The 18,924-nt window shown below is 35.4% G+C and overlaps 1 protein-coding gene and 1 pseudogene across 1 annotated transcript; one reads left to right on the top strand and one right to left on the bottom strand.

The window, feature by feature from the left end:
- Window positions 1-1,394: 1,394 nt before the first annotated feature.
- LOC107797767 (wall-associated receptor kinase 2) lies at window positions 1,395-8,636 on the top strand. Its single transcript, XM_016620687.2, has 4 exons — window positions 1,395-2,077; window positions 3,346-3,836; window positions 6,689-6,865; window positions 7,220-8,636. Exons 1-4 carry the CDS (start codon window positions 1,557-1,559, stop codon window positions 8,497-8,499), a joined length of 2,469 nt encoding a protein of 822 aa, XP_016476173.1. The 5' UTR covers window positions 1,395-1,556; the 3' UTR covers window positions 8,500-8,636.
- Window positions 8,637-9,053: 417 nt separating this feature from the next.
- On the bottom strand, window positions 9,054-14,365 carry LOC107797769 (wall-associated receptor kinase 2-like; annotated as a pseudogene).
- Between the last annotated feature and the right edge of the window lie 4,559 nt (window positions 14,366-18,924).

Raw genomic sequence — 18,924 nt, 5'->3', positions numbered from 1 at the left:
CTAAACCTGGGGTCTCCATCTTATGAGCAGAAGTGACGTCTTATAAGCTAGTTAGGTATTTGTATACGTAACTATCTTACGTTGTACTTGGTTCTAAAGTTGCATGAACAAATGCAAATACTAAATGCTAAATCTTAGGAGGAAAAAGAAAATTTATGAGACACCCTACACAGATTCTTACGTACTACTTTCCGAGAAGATATTAATAACCATTTTACGCCCATTATAAGTGTACTTTTAGTTATATAGTCATTTGACCCTACGTACTATTTTTTTCTATCTATCCCCCGTAAAGTTTGAAATTGCAACAAATAGAATCAAAGGATTTGCCGAATGTGTACGAAGAGGACACATGTGTGTACAAAAAAATTCTAGAAGAAATAACACATTCGGAAAGATGAGGAAATTGAGTTAATCTTACTTTAATAAGAAGTGCAAATTGCAGACTACATGTCCTACTCAAACAAGAAAATTGTTTCTATCAAGATTAGAGGAAAGAAAATCCTACTACATTAAGAGCAATATATAAAATTGCAAATTGCCAGCCAATATGTACTGCCATAATGGTCAGAGAAAGAGTGCATGACTTGCTGTGACAGAAAGGTGAAAGGGTAGAGCGTTGACTAAACGTAGTCCATGGATTGGTTTGAAATTGATAAAAAGCAGATAAAATAATCCCGAGAACTCAAATTTGCTCGCCTCTCGATTATTCCACTACTACATGTTACTCCTTCCGCTCCAAGTCTTTTTTTTTTTATAGTTCAAAATAAGTGTTTTTTTTTAGATTTCAAGAATGAATTAATTATTTTTTTCTATATTGTCCTTAGAGTAAATAATGTTGGAGTATGTGTTAGGAGTATTTATGTAAAAGAGATAGTAAATGTTAATATGGTCAATTTCATTACTAATTAATATTAAAAGGTGAATTTCTTAATATGTGCGAAAACAGCTAGAAAATCACTTATTTTGAACCGGAAGGAGTAACTTCTTTCAACATACTTACACTTTTATCTACCCAAACTTAGAAAGAGAGAATTTGTACCGAATAAGATTTTCTACCCGGACTTAGACAGAAATTTTTCTTCTCTGCTCAAATTTCAACCCGAATTTCGTATCCATTCACCTTAATGATTCCTTGTCGACTTTGATTTTGTCAAAGTTTTTGCTGTGTGGTGGGCACACTATTAAAAAGACAGAACTGAGATTGTCAACGTCGTCGACATTTTTATTAGCATGCCTAATTGTCATTCGCAATAACAGAAAAAGAAAAGATACTTTTATGAAATATTACTGAATACAGTTACGTAGTTTACTAATAACCACTAAATTTTGCATCTCAGTATCCAAAGTCATATTTTCTTCTTTTTCTTTTTTTTGGTTTTCTCACCCGGTATCCTGTATTTGCATTGGGCCCCGATTACATCCGGATTTATACTGAAACTCCATAATAATACTTACCACGGTACCACATTCCTAGTTGCTAAGCCATTTTCTCTTAGTCCTATATATGACACCCGTTACTCAATACGTTCTTTTACATTATATCTCCCATAACCATGCAGCATAATCAAGTTGCTCTGCTTTCTTTCCAACTCCCCAATTTCTTTTTCTTTTTGCTAATCTTGACATTAGCCACCGCCCAATTTACCACCCCTAACACCCCTTCTCCTCCTCCTCCCACCACCAGTCCCACCACTTCTCCACCCACCAACACCACTTCGCCGCCAACCAACACCACCACTCCGACCACCACCATAACCAAAGCTGCTAACATCACAAAACCAGGATGTCCGAAACAGTGTGGAAATCTTACAGTTCCATATCCATTTGGAATTGGTTTAGGATCTGGTTGTGCATTAGACGCAAGTTTCGAGATCAACTGTGTCACTAACGCAACAGGTTCTCAAACACCCTTCATATATAACATCAAAGTCTACGACATCTCAGATGCTGAAATGCGAATATCAAATAGCATAAATAGGAAGTGTTTCTCATCAACAGGAGTTTTGCTTCAAGATGATCTTGCTTGGATGGGTTTAGGAAGATCAAGTCCTTACAGTTTCTCTTCCCTCAACAGGTACCTGGCCTATCCAGTATCTAGAACTGAACCTATAGTTTTCTGCTCCAATCATATACATGCAAAATGATTTTTAGAAATGCTCATATATAGCATGCTCAATCAATCGCAGTTAGCTTAGACCAAAATTGTTGAATTAAGATGGGTCAAAAAAATAATGGGTCATAAGCTAACCCATCTAACATGAGCCAGACTCCAATCTCTCTTTAATAATATTTTTTTTTCGAAACAAAACCAATGTTTTCTCTAATTACTCTCTCCATTCTATGAACATATTTCTTCTTTAGTACAGTTTAGAAAGAATGATCATTTCTAAATTTGGTAATATTTAATTTAAATTTTCAATTCAACCTCAATGAAAAACTTTTATAGTCACACAAACACTTTGGTATATTTAACACCATAAGTTTTAAAAGAATTATATATATAATATTATGATTTATTTAAGATCACATGTTTTAAAAATGTTCATTTCTTACTTTGGTATATTTAACGCCATAAGTTTCAAAAGAATTATAATCACACAAATATTATGCCCTTGTTTAGGGCCACAAGTTTTTTTTTAAAAAGTATTTCTTTTATAAATTTTGTGCCCAGTCAAAATAAGTTCACGTAAAATTGAAATAGAGAGAGTAGTTTATATTCTTCCTATGTTTACATAATTTTCAATCTCAAATCTGATTTTGTATGTATAAATTGGGAGAAATTCAAAAATAGCCATATTTACAAGTGGTCATTCAAAAATAGCCACAATTTCAAAAGTAATCGAAATTTAGCCACTTTTCATGTAAAGATAAATCTGAACGAAAACACTGTTCAAAATCCGGAAAAATACTCCAGCATAATATACTGGAGTTTGGAGCACCGGTGCTCCAGTGCAAAGTATACCGGTCCAGCATAATATGCTGAAAGTTCATACACAGGTGCAGCGAATTCCAGTATATTATGCTAGACCGGTCTCTGTTGCAACAAAATAATGGTTATTTTTCATTGACTTGGCAAACGCTTGCTATTTTTGAATGACCAGTCCAAAAACTGGCTAGACCGTGCTATTTTAACTATAAATTTGGATTGTAGTTTGACATATGGGGTTATACTATTTTAACACTTTTTGACCCAAAGATTGAAATCCACCGGATCAAGTATGCTATAACTCAACCCGTTTAAATTAACACGGACCGATTGATAGTATTACTAAAAATGAGTTGATTTCGCCATCTTTTTACATCTAAAGTTACTGATTCTAAATTGTAAATTCACCTTGGCAGATTCACTGTGGTTGGTTGTGATGATGGTGGTATCATAAATGGACGTAACTTCGCGAATGGTTGCCCCGCTCTCTGTAGTAGCTCAAGTGAAGTAGTTGAAGGAAAATGTATGGGTTTTGGTTGCTGCCAAATATCAATACCAAAAGGCTTGAAATATTTCAATACATCTATGATAAGCACGAAAAATCATAGCGGATCGTGGTCGTTTAATCCATGTGGCTATGCATTTCTTGGTGAGGCGAGCCGCTTCGAATTCAGGGGTGTACAGGATCTCACTGATGTTAATTTTGCGAAGAAGATTATGGATAATGTTCCCATTGTGTTAGATTGGGCTATTGGAAATCTTACTTGTGTTGAAGCACAGAAACGCGACGATTATGCTTGCCTGGAGAATAGCATGTGTGTTGATTCCGACACCGGTGTTGGTGGTTATAGGTGCAACTGTAACTCGGGATATGAAGGCAATCCATATATTGGCTTTGGCTGCCAAGGTAACTTGATTTCTCTACTTTATCACATGTTTGAACTTCCTTTTTGTTTATAGAAGAATTTTTTTTTTTTTAACACCACTATCCCTAGAAAATCAATAGTAGTACTCAATTTGCTCTTTCGATTCAAATCTGGACCTGACATTGGAGGTGAAGTTGAGTAATCACTAATACATCCCTCTCATTGAAGTTTGACTTAGTAGATATTCCTACTGTTTCAATTTATATGATATTGTATGATTGAGTACGGAGCTTAAAGAAAGAGATGAAGAACTTTTTTTAAACTTGTGGTCTTAACTATTCCATTTGGTTCAATTTAGATGACACATTTTCCTTATTAGTCCGTTCCAAAAAAAATAATACATTTCTATAATTGGAAATAATTCAACGTTAAATTCTTCATTTTACCCATTTTATCTTTAATGAGAAGCTTTTATAACCACACAGATGTCATGGCCCCACAAAATTCTTAACCCTTAAGCTCTTAAGACCACAAGTTTCAAAAACCTTTTTTGTTTCTTAAACTCCGTGTCGAGTCAAACTATCTCATCTAAATTGAAATGGAGGGAGTATGTCATCACTTTTGTGTGGACATAAAAAGTTTCAAACTTATGATTTTAAGCATGTCATAAATTTATATGGCTATAAAAGTTTGTCACTAGACAAAATGGGATATTCAAGTTAAATTTTTCTTGACGTTAGGAAAGTGCATTGTTTTTTTAACGGACTAATAAGAAAATAGTATCACTCTTTTTTGAATTGAGGGAGCAGTTCTATGTTTGCTCTTTGGGTTCAAACCTGGATTGGACTTATTACCTAAGTTGCACAGACTCTTTATTTTTTATGCCGAACCCGTCTCAGCATGACATTGGACAAGTGTGGGTGCGGTATAAGTTTGGGATTCGGTCAACAAACTTCGGATATTTTGACTGGATTCGATAGAAAAATTTGGGAAAAAATTTGAGATTTTAATTTCTCAAATAAAAGATAAAACAGATTTAAGATACGGGAAATAGCATACCTTCACTATTATAGTTCTTTTGTCTCATATTTGTTGTTTCAATAAAAATTTAGAATATCTTTATAGATCTATATTTATAATTTTGAATTTTCTTAGTCGAATCTGAACAATCAGATCCATACCCGGATACGCACCCCCCTCCCCTCGACCCCCGAATATTAAAATTTAGATTTTATCGAATCCGACTTTTGAATCTATACTCTGTATCGGATATCTGCACCGAGTCTGACCAAATTAGCTTATGAGTAATTCATCCCTCTTACCAAAGTTTGACTTAATAGATATAAATTGCCGAGTCTTGTTTTTCTCTTTTTCTGCCTTTTTGTTTTTTCTTTCTTTTGCAGGAGGCAGTTTGATCACCTCTATTTTTTTAATCTCACTTAATACTTTTAAAAGTTGAATTCGAATTGTTCTTCATCAGCTTATAGTAATTTGTTACTAACTTATACGAAAATTATGTGGAATATTAATAATGTTATAGATAAGGAGGACTTTATGCATGATAGACAACGCAGCTGTAATTTTAATTGAATAAACTATTTTGAGTTGCATTGTTCTAGCAATGAGGTTGTTAGTAACTTATTTGCTCAAAAAAAGATTCAAAGCTACATATATTTAATACCTTTTATATGATAAAGAATATGGTTCAACTTGTTTCGTTATCTTAAGTGGAAAAGGTCAAGATACATTGAAAAGGAGCAAGGCAGAGCAAAAGAAGCAAGATCTGAGAGCTGTTTAAAATTTAAATGTTCCTAGTTGCCAAGCTTAATTAAATAGTCCTAGTTGCCATAAGTGCACAAAATAATGCTGGAATTTTCGTTAAACAATTTCACATCTTACTACGGTGTAATCACAATTTTTGTTAGTAAATATGTATATATAAAACAGAAAAGGGTTGAAAATACCCCTAAACTATTGGAAAAGGTTTAAAAATACCCTTCATCCACCTATTGAGCTAAAAATACTCCTCCATCCACTTTTTTGGTTCACTTATGCCTTTTGACCGTTAGGTCAATGCTAAATTAAAAATAATTATTATTCTTTTTATAAAAAACTTAAAAAAAATATTTTGTTAAATATTTTTATTTTTTAAACTAATGAACCAATAGTCCACTAATTTAGTAAAGTCTTCTTATTTTTTTCAGTTTTTACAACAAAATTTTTTTTCATTTTTTCCGTTTTTTAAAGCATTTTTTTTGTAAAACCTGAAATTTTTTGTAAAAACAGAAAAAAATGTTTTTAATATAATATTTTCATTTTTGAAAAATATATTTTTTTTCATTTTTTTATGTTTTTTAAAGCATTTCATTTTATTTTCGTTTTTTAAAAAAACTGGAAAAAAATATTTTTCAAAGACGAAAATATTTTGTTAAAAATATTTTTTTCAGTTTTTAAAAAACGAAAATATTTTATTAAAAATAATTTTTTTTTCTGTTTCTACAATTTTTTTCAGTTTTTACAAAAAAATACTTTAAAAAACTGAAAAAAACAGAAAAAAAATATATTTTTGTAAAAACTGAAAAAAGAAGAAGAAGAAGACTTACTAAATTAGTGGACTACTGGTGCATTAGTTTAAAAAAAATAAAAATATTTTTTTAAAGTTTTACAAAAAGAATAATAATTATTTTTAATTCAGCATTGACCTAACGGTCAAAGGGCAGAACCAAAAAGGTGGATGTAGGGGTATTTTTAGCCCAATAGGTGAATGAAGGGTATTTTTAAACCTTTTCCAATAGTTTAGGGGCATTTTGAACCCTTTTCCGTATATAAAAAATAGATAAAAAAGACAGCGTCAGCGATTAATAAGACTAATTTTCTCTGTTTTGCATGCCAGATATTGATGAATGTGCAGATCCAAATGCTAATTCTTGTGAAAAAATCTGCATAAACACGCCGGGGAGTTACAATTGTTCTTGTCCAGAAGGATACACCGGTGATGGCAAAAAAAATGGTCGTGGCTGTATTGCGCCAAGCTCAAACTCTGAATTCCCATGGATTAAGTTTTCTGTAGGTAAGTTTCCCCAGAAAATTAAACTTGTCTCTACTCACATATAGTACAGAGTATCTTCAAAGTTAGGAAATCACTAGAAAAGATGCAATTTTCATCTTTAGTAACTATTGATTATGATGTTGTATATTTCTCCAATCTTTAGAGACGCCCGTCCCAGTAACAAAAAGTGATATAAAAAAGAATTAAAGAAAGAGACAGAACAGGCAAACTGATACCACACTGTAAAGGATCATACATGTCCATTCTCTTAGATCATGAAGCTCCTTGATCCCTTTATGTCTTTAATCCGTCCAAATAGCTAAAATCCAATAAAGAGGGATTTAATTTTATTTTTTTATATATATACAAACACAGGTATGGGAGTAGGTTTTATGTCCCTAGTGGTTGGGACAACTTGGCTCTATTTCAGCATCAAGAAAAGAAACCTCATTAAACTTCGGGAAAAATTCTTCCAGCAAAATGGTGGTTTGCTCTTGAAACAACGGATCTCTTCCGACGAGGGAGGTGTGGAAGCAGCCAAAATTTTCACCGCTGAAGAGTTGAAGAAGGCTACAAACAACTATGCCAATGATAGAATTCTTGGTCGCGGTGGAAATGGAATTGTCTATAAAGGTATTTTACCTGATAATCACATAGTTGCGATTAAAAAATCTAAGTTTGTGGACGAGGATCAAGTTGAACAGTTCATCAATGAGGTACTTATTCTTACCCAAGTCAATCACAGAAATGTTGTGAGACTCTTTGGATGTTGTTTGGAAGCTGAAGTTCCTTTACTGGTCTATGAATACGTTTCTCATGGAACTCTTTATGAGCATATCCACAATCAAAATGGAGTGCCTTGGTTATCTTGGCAAAATCGGCTAAGAGTTGCTACTGAGACAGCAAGTGCACTTGCATATCTTCATTCATCCGCGGCAATGCCTATAATTCACAGAGATGTCAAGTCTGCCAACTTATTATTGGATGATGTTTACACTGCAAAAGTGGCAGATTTTGGAGCTTCCAGATTAATCCCTCTTGATCAAACACATCTCGCTACATTGGTTCAAGGGACATTAGGGTACTTGGATCCTGAATATTTTCGCACAAGTCAACTGACTGAGAAAAGTGATGTTTATAGTTTCGGAGTAGTCCTTGCAGAACTTTTGACAGGAATGAAACCTATTTCGAGGGACAGAAATGGCGAGGACAAAAATTTGGCGGAGTATTTTGTTTTGTCCATGAGAAAGAATCAATTGTTTCAAATTCTTGATCGCAGAGTAGTAAGGGAAGGGAGCCTCGAGCAACTTCAAAAGGTGGCTGAGCTTGTGAAGAGTTGCCTTCAACTGCACGGAGAAAATAGGCCTACGATGAAAGAAGTAGCAATGGAACTTGAAAGTTTAAGAAAGTTCACCAAAAATAACCCTTGGCCTAACGGACATGGACATGAAGAGAATGAAGATGAAGTATCAGATCTTTATACAATTCCAATTGATTCTAATACAGGTATCAACAATTTCTCTGGACAATATAGTTCCAACTCCAACACAAATAGCAGCAACTTTTCTGGACAATATAGTTCAGATAGTTCTTCATTGATATATAGTACTCCTAATACAAATAGCCCATTGATCCAAAACAGAAGGGCAATATGATGATTGATGAAGATTTTATGCTCCTTTCGTCCTCGTCTTTCTTCAATGTTGAATTTTCTGATGTAATTTTTTTTGCTTTTAATTTGTACCTTTCTCTTTGAATTTTGGTTTGCATATATAGAATACTTTTCCGTCGAGGATTCTATTGCCTTGAGAGTCAAATTCCTACCTTTTATGTATATTGTTTCTCGTTTTATTATGAGATAATAATTTTATGTATATAATTATTGTATATTTATATTTCTCCTCACTTTCCTAGCTAAAATGTTGTCAAGAAAACAAATTTGTCGTCCTGTTTTCTATGATTTTGGTTATTGTAAACTGCATCAACTCTGTAAGAGCAGACACCAAATAAGTTGATGAATTGCTGTAACAAATTATAAACTGAAAAGGAGTTACCCAAAAATGAGAGACCTTAATTAGATCAAGCAAACACATCTTCGTATTCCTAAATCGAACATAAATCAACTTACTTTTCAATAAATAATTAAAATGATATACAAAGATACCATAAACAACAAATTTTTCTCATATAAAAATGAAAAACAACACATTTGAATCATAAGTTTAGTCGGACTTTGACTCTCAAGAGAAAAATACAAATCAAAAAGCAAACAAAATACATCAGAAAATTCAATATTAAAGAAAGACGCGAAGGCAAGAACATACAACTGCAGAAAATCTTCATGAATCATCATATTTTTTAGCTTTCTGGTTTAGATCACCGTGGGATATTTTTGTTAAACATCACTGAAGAACTATCCAAACTATATTGATCGAAAAAACTGCTACTATTCGTGTTGGAGTTGGAACTATGTTGTCCAGAGAAGTTGTTGGCGCCTGTATTAGAGTCAAAGTGAATTGTATAAAGATCTGAAATTTCATCTTCATTTTCTTCATGTCCATGTCCGTTAGGCCAAGGGTTATTTTTGGTGAACTTTCTTAAACTTTCAAGTTCCATCGCCACTTCCTTCATAGTAGGCCTATCTTCACCATGCAAACTAAGACAACTCTTTACTAACTCAGCCACCTTTTGGAGTTGCTCCAGGCTTCCTTCTCTTACCACTCTGCGATCAAGAATTTGAAACAATTGATTCTTTCTCAAGGATAAAACAAAATACTCTGCCAAATTTTTGTCCTCGTTATTTTTGTCCCTAGAAATAGGTTTTATTCCTGTCAAAAGTTCCGCAAGAACTACTCCAAAACTATAAACATCACTTTTCTCAGTCAATTGACTAGTGCGGAAATATTCAGGATCCAAATAACCTAATGTCCCTTGAACCAATGTAGCAAGATGCGTTTGATCAAGAGGGATTAGTCTTGAAGCTCCAAAATCTGCCACTTTCGCAATATAAACATCATCCAATAATAAATTAGCAGACTTGACATCTCTGTGAATTATTGGCATTGCCGCAGATGAATGAAGGTAAGCAAGTGCACTTGCTGTCTCAGTAGCAACTCTTAGCCGATTTTGCCAAGATAACCAAGGAGCTCCATGTTGATTGTGGATATGCTCATAAAGAGTTCCATGAGAAACGTATTCGTAAACTAGTAAAGGAACTTCAGCTTCCAAACAACATCCAAAGAGTCTCACAACATTTCTGTGATTGACTTGAGTAAGAATAAGTACCTCATTAATGAACTGCTCAACCTGATCCTCGTCCACAAACTTAGATTTTTTAATTGCAACAATGCGATTATCAGATAGAATACCTTTGTAGACAATGCCATTTCCACCACGACCAAGAATTCTATCATTTGCATAGTTGTTTGTAGCCTTCTTCAACTCTTCCGCTGTAAAAACTTTTGTTGTTTCCACACCACCCTCGTCAGAAGATATTCGTTGTTTCAAGAGAAAACCACCATTTTGTTGAAAGAATTTTTCCCGAAGTTTAATGAGTTTTCTTTTCTTGATGCTGAAATAGAGCCAAGTTGTCCCAACTACTAGGGACATAAAACCAACTCCCATACCTGTGTTATTTATAAGAAAACATTTAACCCTTCTTTACTGTACTAGAAAGAGTGGGGATTTAAGCTATTCGGACGGATTAAAAACGTAAAGGGGCCAGGGCAGGGGCGAGGCCACCTTTTTCAAAGTGTGGTATGACCACCCTTTGCCAAAATATATTATAAAAACGTACACTGTGTATATAAGTAAAATATTGATTTTAAATGTATAAAACATATATTGAACACCCTTTGTCGGAAAATTTTATTTACTTCTTCCAAGTCTGAATACCCTTGAAAATATTTCTGGTTTTGCTTGGATAGGGGCTTCATGATATAAGAGAAGAAACATGCATGAATATTGGCAACTTGTAAATATTATACATATACTATCCTTTAAAGTTATGAGCTATTGAGCTGTACTTTCATCTATTCTTTTTGTAAACTAATTCAATGTCTAGTGATTTCACAAGATAAGCATTTGACTTTTGACGGAAAATATTATATTCCCACTAAAGTTTGTTTACAACGAATAATTATGGAATCCGTGTTTATGCTAGTCAACATCATTCTTGGCTATAGAAGACTAGGTGATCAGGACTATGATACAAATACTTTTGGTTCTTATAGAAGATGAAAAATTCTTGTGCAACAAAAATACCACTTATATGGAGCATGTATCACAAAAGAAATACTTCATATATCTCAATTTATGTGAAGGTGTTTGACTGGGGAGTTTAAGAAATAAATGAGGATTTTTTAAACTTGTGATCTACAACAAATATAGAAATTTATGTGGCTAGAAATATCTTATTAAGGGTAAAAGAAAAATTTTAAAATTAAAAATATTACTATTAAATATAGAAAGGTGAAAGAATGTTACATAAATTAAAATAGTTCTACAGAAACTCAAGTTGGTCTACGATGGAAATAACAAAAAATATAGAAAGGCGTGGAATTTTTTCATATTTACTTGTGCTATCCGTTTGCCGGTTCTGTCCCTCTCCTTTACTGTAGTGAAATATCCAATGCCATAATAATAGTTAAAAACAAAATTTGCATCTTTTCTAATCATTTCATAACTTAGAAAATACTATATTTACTATATGCGATTAAAGACAAGTACAGTATATGAGAAACTTATACCTACAGAAAATTTGATCCATGGAAATTCAGAGTTCGAGTTCGGTGCAATACAGCCACGACCATTCTTTCTGCCATCACCGGTGTATCCTTTTGGACAGGTACAATTGTAACTCCCCGGCATATTTATGCAATTTTTTTCACACGAATTGGTATTTGGATCTACACATTCATCAATATCTGGCGCACAAAACAAAGAACATATAGTCACATTAATCCATGATGCTTCAACACCCAAGAGTATGGCCGGCCAGTCAATCAAGTGGGATGAAAGACCATATATATTCAAATTCTAATAGTGGCAAAAAATACTAGGTAATTTCTTTTTTACTTAAAAGTCTCATGGACAAAGTTATCTGTTACTTGTGCTAGTGGATTAAAAAAAATAATTCCTGATAATTGTCCTTTTTATTTTTCTTTTTCACATATTTAATTGCAGAAGAAGCTGTTATATATATATACATACATACATATATATATACATACATACATACATATATATATATATATATATATATATATATATATATATATTTGTGTGTGTGTGTGCTAAAGTAAGACCTGAATTTGTTTAATGAAAGTTCCAGCATTATTTTGTTCAGTGGCAACTAGGAGTATTTAAATAGCGTTATTTCTTTTACAATATTTCTTGGTCCTTTCCACTTACCATGATGAGACAAATTGATGTTGAATCGTATTTTTATCATATAGCTTAAATAATTTATAACTAAGCAACATTTATAGAGCTTTGAATCTTTAAACAATACTTAATAAATAAGTTGGTGGCAACCTCATTGCTAGACCGATTCACCTCAAAATAGTCAACTAAATTTTTTATGAAAAAAATATGATACATTCATGCCTAGATAATCAGGATTTGCAAATATGAAGAGTGCTGGGAGGATGGGAATCCACTATCTGCAGAAATTACATTGTGTTGCTCATATTCCAAAAACTTTAGTACAAAAAAAGACAGTCGTGTTACAGAGGACTCCTCTAACGCTACCAGAGGTGGAGATAAGGGCAACTTTGTCCATTCCTAAACCATTTTAGGTTTGAAATTAGAAACTTTAGCGCGTTACTAACAATATTAATATTTGTGTAGGATTTTTATAGTACATAAGTGTTTAATTTATAAATACAGGGGTGTATTTGAATTTGAGTGATGTTATAGGAGTGTTTACGGTGATCAAACTACTATTGTTTGATCCAAGATTGAAAATTGACTCGAAAGAGGAAATAGACAACTACTACTGATTCACCACAGATAGTCTTAAAAAAGAAAAATTGCCAAATACAAAAGGAAGTTCAAAACAATGCGTGAAAGTTGAAATCATGTTACCTTGGCAGCCTGAGCCGATGTATGGATTGCCTTCATATCCCGAGTTACAGCTGCAGCGATAGCCCCCGATATCATTGTCAGAATCAACACACTGGCTATTATCCAGGCATGCATAATCGTTACGTTTTTGTGCTTCAACACAAGTAACATTTCCGATAGCCCAATCTAGCACAATGGGAACATTATCCTTAATCTTTTTGAAAAAATTGAGATCACTGAGATCCTGTAAACCCTTGAATTCGAAACGACTCGCCTCACCAAGAAATGCGTAGCCACATTTACTATACGACCAAACTGCAGTGTGATTTAGTTTCGAGCTTTGCATAGATGTGTTGAAATATTTCAAGCCTTTTGGTATTGTTATTTGGCAGCAACCAGCACCCATACATCTTCCCTCAATTACATCACCGGAGGTAGTACAGACAGTGGGGCAACCATTACCGAAGTCGTCTCCAACTATTATAGCAGCTTCATCACATCCAACGACGGAGAATCTGCATAATGAGATCGCAAGATTATTACCAATTTGTTTACTTGACTCAACGTACTGAACTCGAAATGACTCATCAAATTATTGGGTCAAAACAAGCCAAAGTAGTGTAACCCATTAGGTCAATTGTAACCAAATCCAAACATACCTAAGCTAGAATAGAAGTAAGGTTCTTGTTGGAGTGCTGAGTAATGACTCGTTATTTGACTTAAGCAAACTTTGGGCAGGTCGGATCATAGCTCATTTATTGATTTGACATATTTTGATTCACTCAAGGTTTTTCTAACTCGCCCATTTGCCATGTGTTATTTGTTATAGTATATGTGAACATTCTTAATTAAGTACCTGTTCAGGGAAGAGAAACTGTAAGGACTCGAGCTTCCTAAAGTCATCCATGCAGGTTGATCTAGGATCAAAACTCCAGTAGATGAGTAACATCTCCGATTTAAGACACTTGATATGCGCATTTCAGAGTCGGAGATGTCATAGATTTTGATGTTCCCTAGAAGTGGCGTCGGAGAACCTGTTGTTTTAGTGTCACAGTTGATTTCGAAACTTGGGTCTATGGCACAACCTGATCCTAAACCAATTCCAAATGGATATGGAACTGTAAGATTTCCACACTGTTTTTGACATCCTGGTTTTGTAATATTGGCAGCTTTTGTTATGGTGGTTGTGGGGGTGGGGGTGTTGGTGGGTGTGGGGTGGTGTTGGTAGGTGGTGGTGGGCTTTTGGTGGGTGGTGGAGTGGTGGTAGGAGGAGGAGGAGAAATGATTATAATAATAATTTGAGCAGTGGCTAATGTCAAGATTAGCACAAATGAAAAGAAACAGGGAAGTTGGAAAGAAAACAGAGGAACTTGCTTATGCTGCATGGTTTTGAAAGATAATGTAAGAGAACGTATTCAAAGGTTTCATATATAGAACTACGTAAAAAATGACCTACCATCAAGGAATTTAGTGGAACCCAAGATCTTTAACAAGAGCTCCTATGTTCAGAGTCCTAAAAATAAAATAAAAAATTATTGGAAGCGCGAAATTGAATTAACCGGGGTTTCAGTGAGCATTAAAATACCAAATAGTTATAAAACAAAGTTATTCCACCTGGCTAAGCTAGAAAAATAGATTAGATATAAATTATAAAGAAATGACTTGAAAAACAAAAATGAAACAGTAAAATAGTGGGTATTAATCATATTCAGTATAATATCATACTACAATTTTGTTTTCTTTTTCTGATAGTGCGAATGACAATGAGGCATGACTATGGAAGAATCTCGACGACGGTGACAACAGTAGTTTTGTTTCTTTTTAATAACGTGCCCACCAAAGAGCAAACCCTTTGAAAAAATCAAAGTCGACGAGGAATCATTAAAACAAATGTCAGTGGTCTATTAGCTGGGTGGGGTCTTAAGATGATAATGTGTGCACAGACCTTACTCTTATTTTGTACAGGTAAAAAGACTGTTTCGTAGATTTTTGGCTCAAAAAATAAAATAACGAAAAAATTATGTTGAAAATTATGAAGACAAGAACACTAACAACGGCAAAATAGCACGCAATGAGTAAACCAACACAAGATAAACAACATGTAATAATAGAAATCGAAGACTAAGATAATACGAGAATAATAATAATAATAATAATAATAATAATAATAATAATAATAATAATAATAATGATACGAAAACATGACTGTCACGACCCGGATTTCCCACCCTCGGGAGTCGTGATGGCGCCTACTAGTACGAGCTAGGCAAGCCAATCCTTTAAACTAATTACTTCATTATCCAATTATTTTTTTTAACAAACATAAAGCGATAACGCAATAACAACTGAAATTTAAATTTAAGCGGAAGGAAATAATAAAATATCTGAAATCTGTATCTATTACAACTGTTGAAGCCTTATCACCCAAAACCTGGTGGCACAGTACCACAGACAGTCAAAGACTGCTAAATACAAGGTCTGAAAGTAAAAGACACACTGTTTCTGAAGCAAAAGATGAAACAGGAAATAAAAGATGGAGGAGACGCCAGGGCCTACGGACGCCTGCAGGTCTACCTTGGATCTCCGCGTGGACTGATGGTAGCCTCCAACTACGGTCCAAGAGTTGCTCCGGGATCTGCACATAGTGCAGAGTGTAGTATCAGCACAACCGACCTCATGTGCTGGTAAGTGCCTAGCCTAACCTCGGCAAAGTAGTGACGAAGCTATGACCAGACTACCAAATAAACCTGTGCAGTTATATAATATACAGCGAAAAGTGAAGTAGAAATAAACAAGTAAAGATGGGAGAGGGGAAACATGCTTCGGGGAATAACAGGTAAAAACAGAATACCAAGAGAATTATAAAGGAACCCAAAATCCAACTACTAACAAGGATAAGGAAAACAAAGGCAGAATTCACTTTCATTTCACATCTTGTTGCAGGAGTGCAACCCGCTCCCATTTCATATATCTCGTTGCAGGATTGCAACTCGATCCCATTCCAAATATCTTGTGGAAGGCGTGTCACCCGCTCCCATTTCAAATGTCTCGTGGCAGGCGTGCCACCCTGGCTCCCATTTAAAATATCTTGTGGCAGGCGTGTCACCCGCTCCTATTTCATATATCTTGTTGCAGGCGTGCCACCCGCTCCCATATCAAATATCTCGTGGTAGGCGTGTCACTCGCTCTCATTTCATTTATCTTGTGGCAGGCGTGCCACCCGCTCCCATGTTACAAATCAACAACAATCACAAAGAATCCCGGTAAGGGAACAAGAACAATATAACAACTTCCCGGCAAGGGAACATTAATATTTCAATAACATCATGGCAAGGGAACAATGATATTTCAACAGTATCCCGGCAAGGGAACAATGATATTTCAACAATATCTCGGCAAGGGAACAATGATATTTCAACAATATCCCGGCAAGGGAACAATAATATCAAACAAACGTCCTGGCAAGGGAACAATGATGATAATAACATGAGGCACAATAAACCACAACGGAATCATAACAATTATAATACAAGACCCACGTGCATGCTTGACACGACGTATAGATACTCGTCACCATGCATATACGTCGTACTTCACAATTAACACGTAGCAAATAAGACACAACTCCTAATCCCTCAAGCTAAGTTTAGACCAAATACTTATCTCGATGCCACGAACACAATTCAAGCCTCAACTATCGTTTTACCTCTTGATTCCACCACCAACTCGCTCGTATCTAGCCACAAGTTACTTAATTATATTAATAAATGCTAAATGAATCAACCCCAATGCATGAAAATGAGTTTTCCAAAATTTTACCCAAAAAGTCAAAATTTGTCCCTGGGCCCGCATGGTCAAAACTCGAGGTTCGAACCAAAACCCGATTAACCATTCCCCCACGAACTCAAATATATAATTTGTTTTGAAATCGGACCTCAAATCGAGGTCCAAATCCCTAATTTTTGAAAAACCTAGGTTCTACCCAAAACACCCAATTTCCCCCATGAAAATTATTAATTTTGAGTTGAAATCATGTTAGAAGATGTTAAGGATTGAAGAAAACTAGTTAAAAACGACTTACAATTGATTTGGAGAAGAAAAAGCCTTTGAAAAATCGCCCCAGAGTGTTTATGTTTTAAGAGGATATGAAAATGGGTTAAAAATTCGTCTAAGCATAAAAGTTGCAGGTCGTAAATGTGGGAATTGCGAACCCCGACCTCTGTTGGCTTGGGAATTGCGAAACAGGGCTCGCATTTGCAAACCCTTCAGGAAATTTAGGATTTCGCTTTTGCGATCAGAAATGTCGCATTTGCGACTTCAAGCATTTCCAGCATACATCGCATTTGCGAAGGCACCCTCGCATTTGCGAGGTCGGAATTGCGAGGAACATCTCACATTTACGAGGAAGGGCAGGCCTGGGTTGGTTCGCATTTGCGACCAAGCCCTCGCATTTGCGAGCCAAGCTTCGCAAATGCGAAGCCTGCAGGCTTGATCATACTAGCAAAAATCCTCCAATTTTCTAAGTTCAAAATGTACCCCGTGGCCTATCCAAAACTCATCCGAGCCCTCGAGGCTCCAAATCAAATATACACCCAACCTCAAAAACATCCAACAGACTTATTCGTGTAATCAAATCACCAAAATAACATCATGAACATCGAATTAAACCTCAAGATCAATGAAATTTCTCAAAACTTCTTTAAACATCAAATTTTGCATTCAAGGTCTGAATCACGTCAAATGGATTTCGTTTCTTACCAAACCTTATCGACGACACATATAAATCATATTGAACTTGTACTAGGCTCCGGAACTATAATACGGTCCCGATACCACAGGTTTCATATAACATTTCACTTTCAAAAACCTATATATTTATCAGAAAATAATTTCTTTCAAAAATTCATTTCTGGGGCTTGGGACCTCGGAATTCGATTCTGGACATACGTCCAAGTCCCATATTTTCCTACGGACTCTCCAGGACCGTCAAATTACAGGTCCGGGTCCGTTTATCCAAAACGTTGACCGAAGTCAAATTAATTCATTTTATAGTCAAAATTTATCATTTTCACAGATTTTCACATATAGGCTTTCCGGCTATGCGCCAGGACTGCGCACACAATCGAGGTGATGCTAAAAGAGGTTGTTGAGGCCTCGGAACACAGAATTCATTTTAAAAACAAGTGATGACCTTTTGGGTCTTCACAATGACACAGATATGGTGACCCAAACTCGACTACCTACTAACTTCTACCCTAATCCTCGACCTTCATATCTTTCTATCTAGGGTCATGTCCTCCATAAGCTGAAGATACATGTGTCATGTACTGTCTAATCACTTCTCCCAAATATTTCTTTGGCGTATCTCTACATCTTCTCAGACCCCACAACAGTCAACTACTCATACCTCCTCACTGGGTATCGTGCATCTCCTCTTTACATGCCTGAACTATCCAAACCTCGCTTCTTTCATCTTGTCAACCAACGAGGTCATTCCCATCTTGTCCCGAATATCTTTGTCCTAATTGTATCTCTCCTAGCTAGTATGCTCATACATCCATCTCAGCATCCTCATTTTCGCTGCTTTCATTTTTTAACCGTGAGAGTTAGGGCTGCTCGGTGGGCCGGTCCTGAACCGGACCGGACCGGGCCCGTGGTCCTAACGGGCCTGGTGGGCCGGTCCTGGGTGGGCCGGTCTTGGTGGGCCTCCTGAGCTCGTCACGGGCTGGTCTTCAAGGTTGAGCCCACGAGCCCGGGACCGTTTAGATGATACACCTACTAGTCCTCTTAATAACCCAAGTGATGCACCGGTCGACCCACCTGTAGAAACTCCTACTTTTAATAGAGAACCTGCTAAACGCCTAGAAACATCATTAGTTTGGAATTTTTTTACTCAAGTAAGAGAAAAAAATAAGGCTAAGTGTAAAACTTGTGGGAAATTAATGTCGCATAAATATGTAGGAGACCGTAGCGGCACAGGTAGTTTGACTAGGCACATAAAAACACACCCTAGA

This window comes from Nicotiana tabacum, chromosome 10, assembly GCF_000715075.1.
Source record: "Nicotiana tabacum cultivar K326 chromosome 10, ASM71507v2, whole genome shotgun sequence".
Lineage (NCBI taxonomy): Eukaryota > Viridiplantae > Streptophyta > Magnoliopsida > Solanales > Solanaceae > Nicotiana > Nicotiana tabacum.
Note: the sequence above shows the minus strand (reverse complement) of the source record. Positions and strands in the feature narration are given on the sequence as shown.

Bases quoted from the DNA above. Each gene is read 5' to 3' on its own strand.
- LOC107797767 (XM_016620687.2), top strand. From the start codon at position 1,557: ATGCAGCATAATCAAGTTGCTCTGCTTTCTTTCCAACTCCCCAATTTC. The intron at 3,837-6,688 runs GTAACTTGATTT...TTTGCATGCCAG, and splicing joins TATTGGCTTTGGCTGCCAAG to ATATTGATGAATGTGCAGAT. The intron at 6,866-7,219 runs GTAAGTTTCCCC...ATACAAACACAG, and splicing joins ATGGATTAAGTTTTCTGTAG to GTATGGGAGTAGGTTTTATG.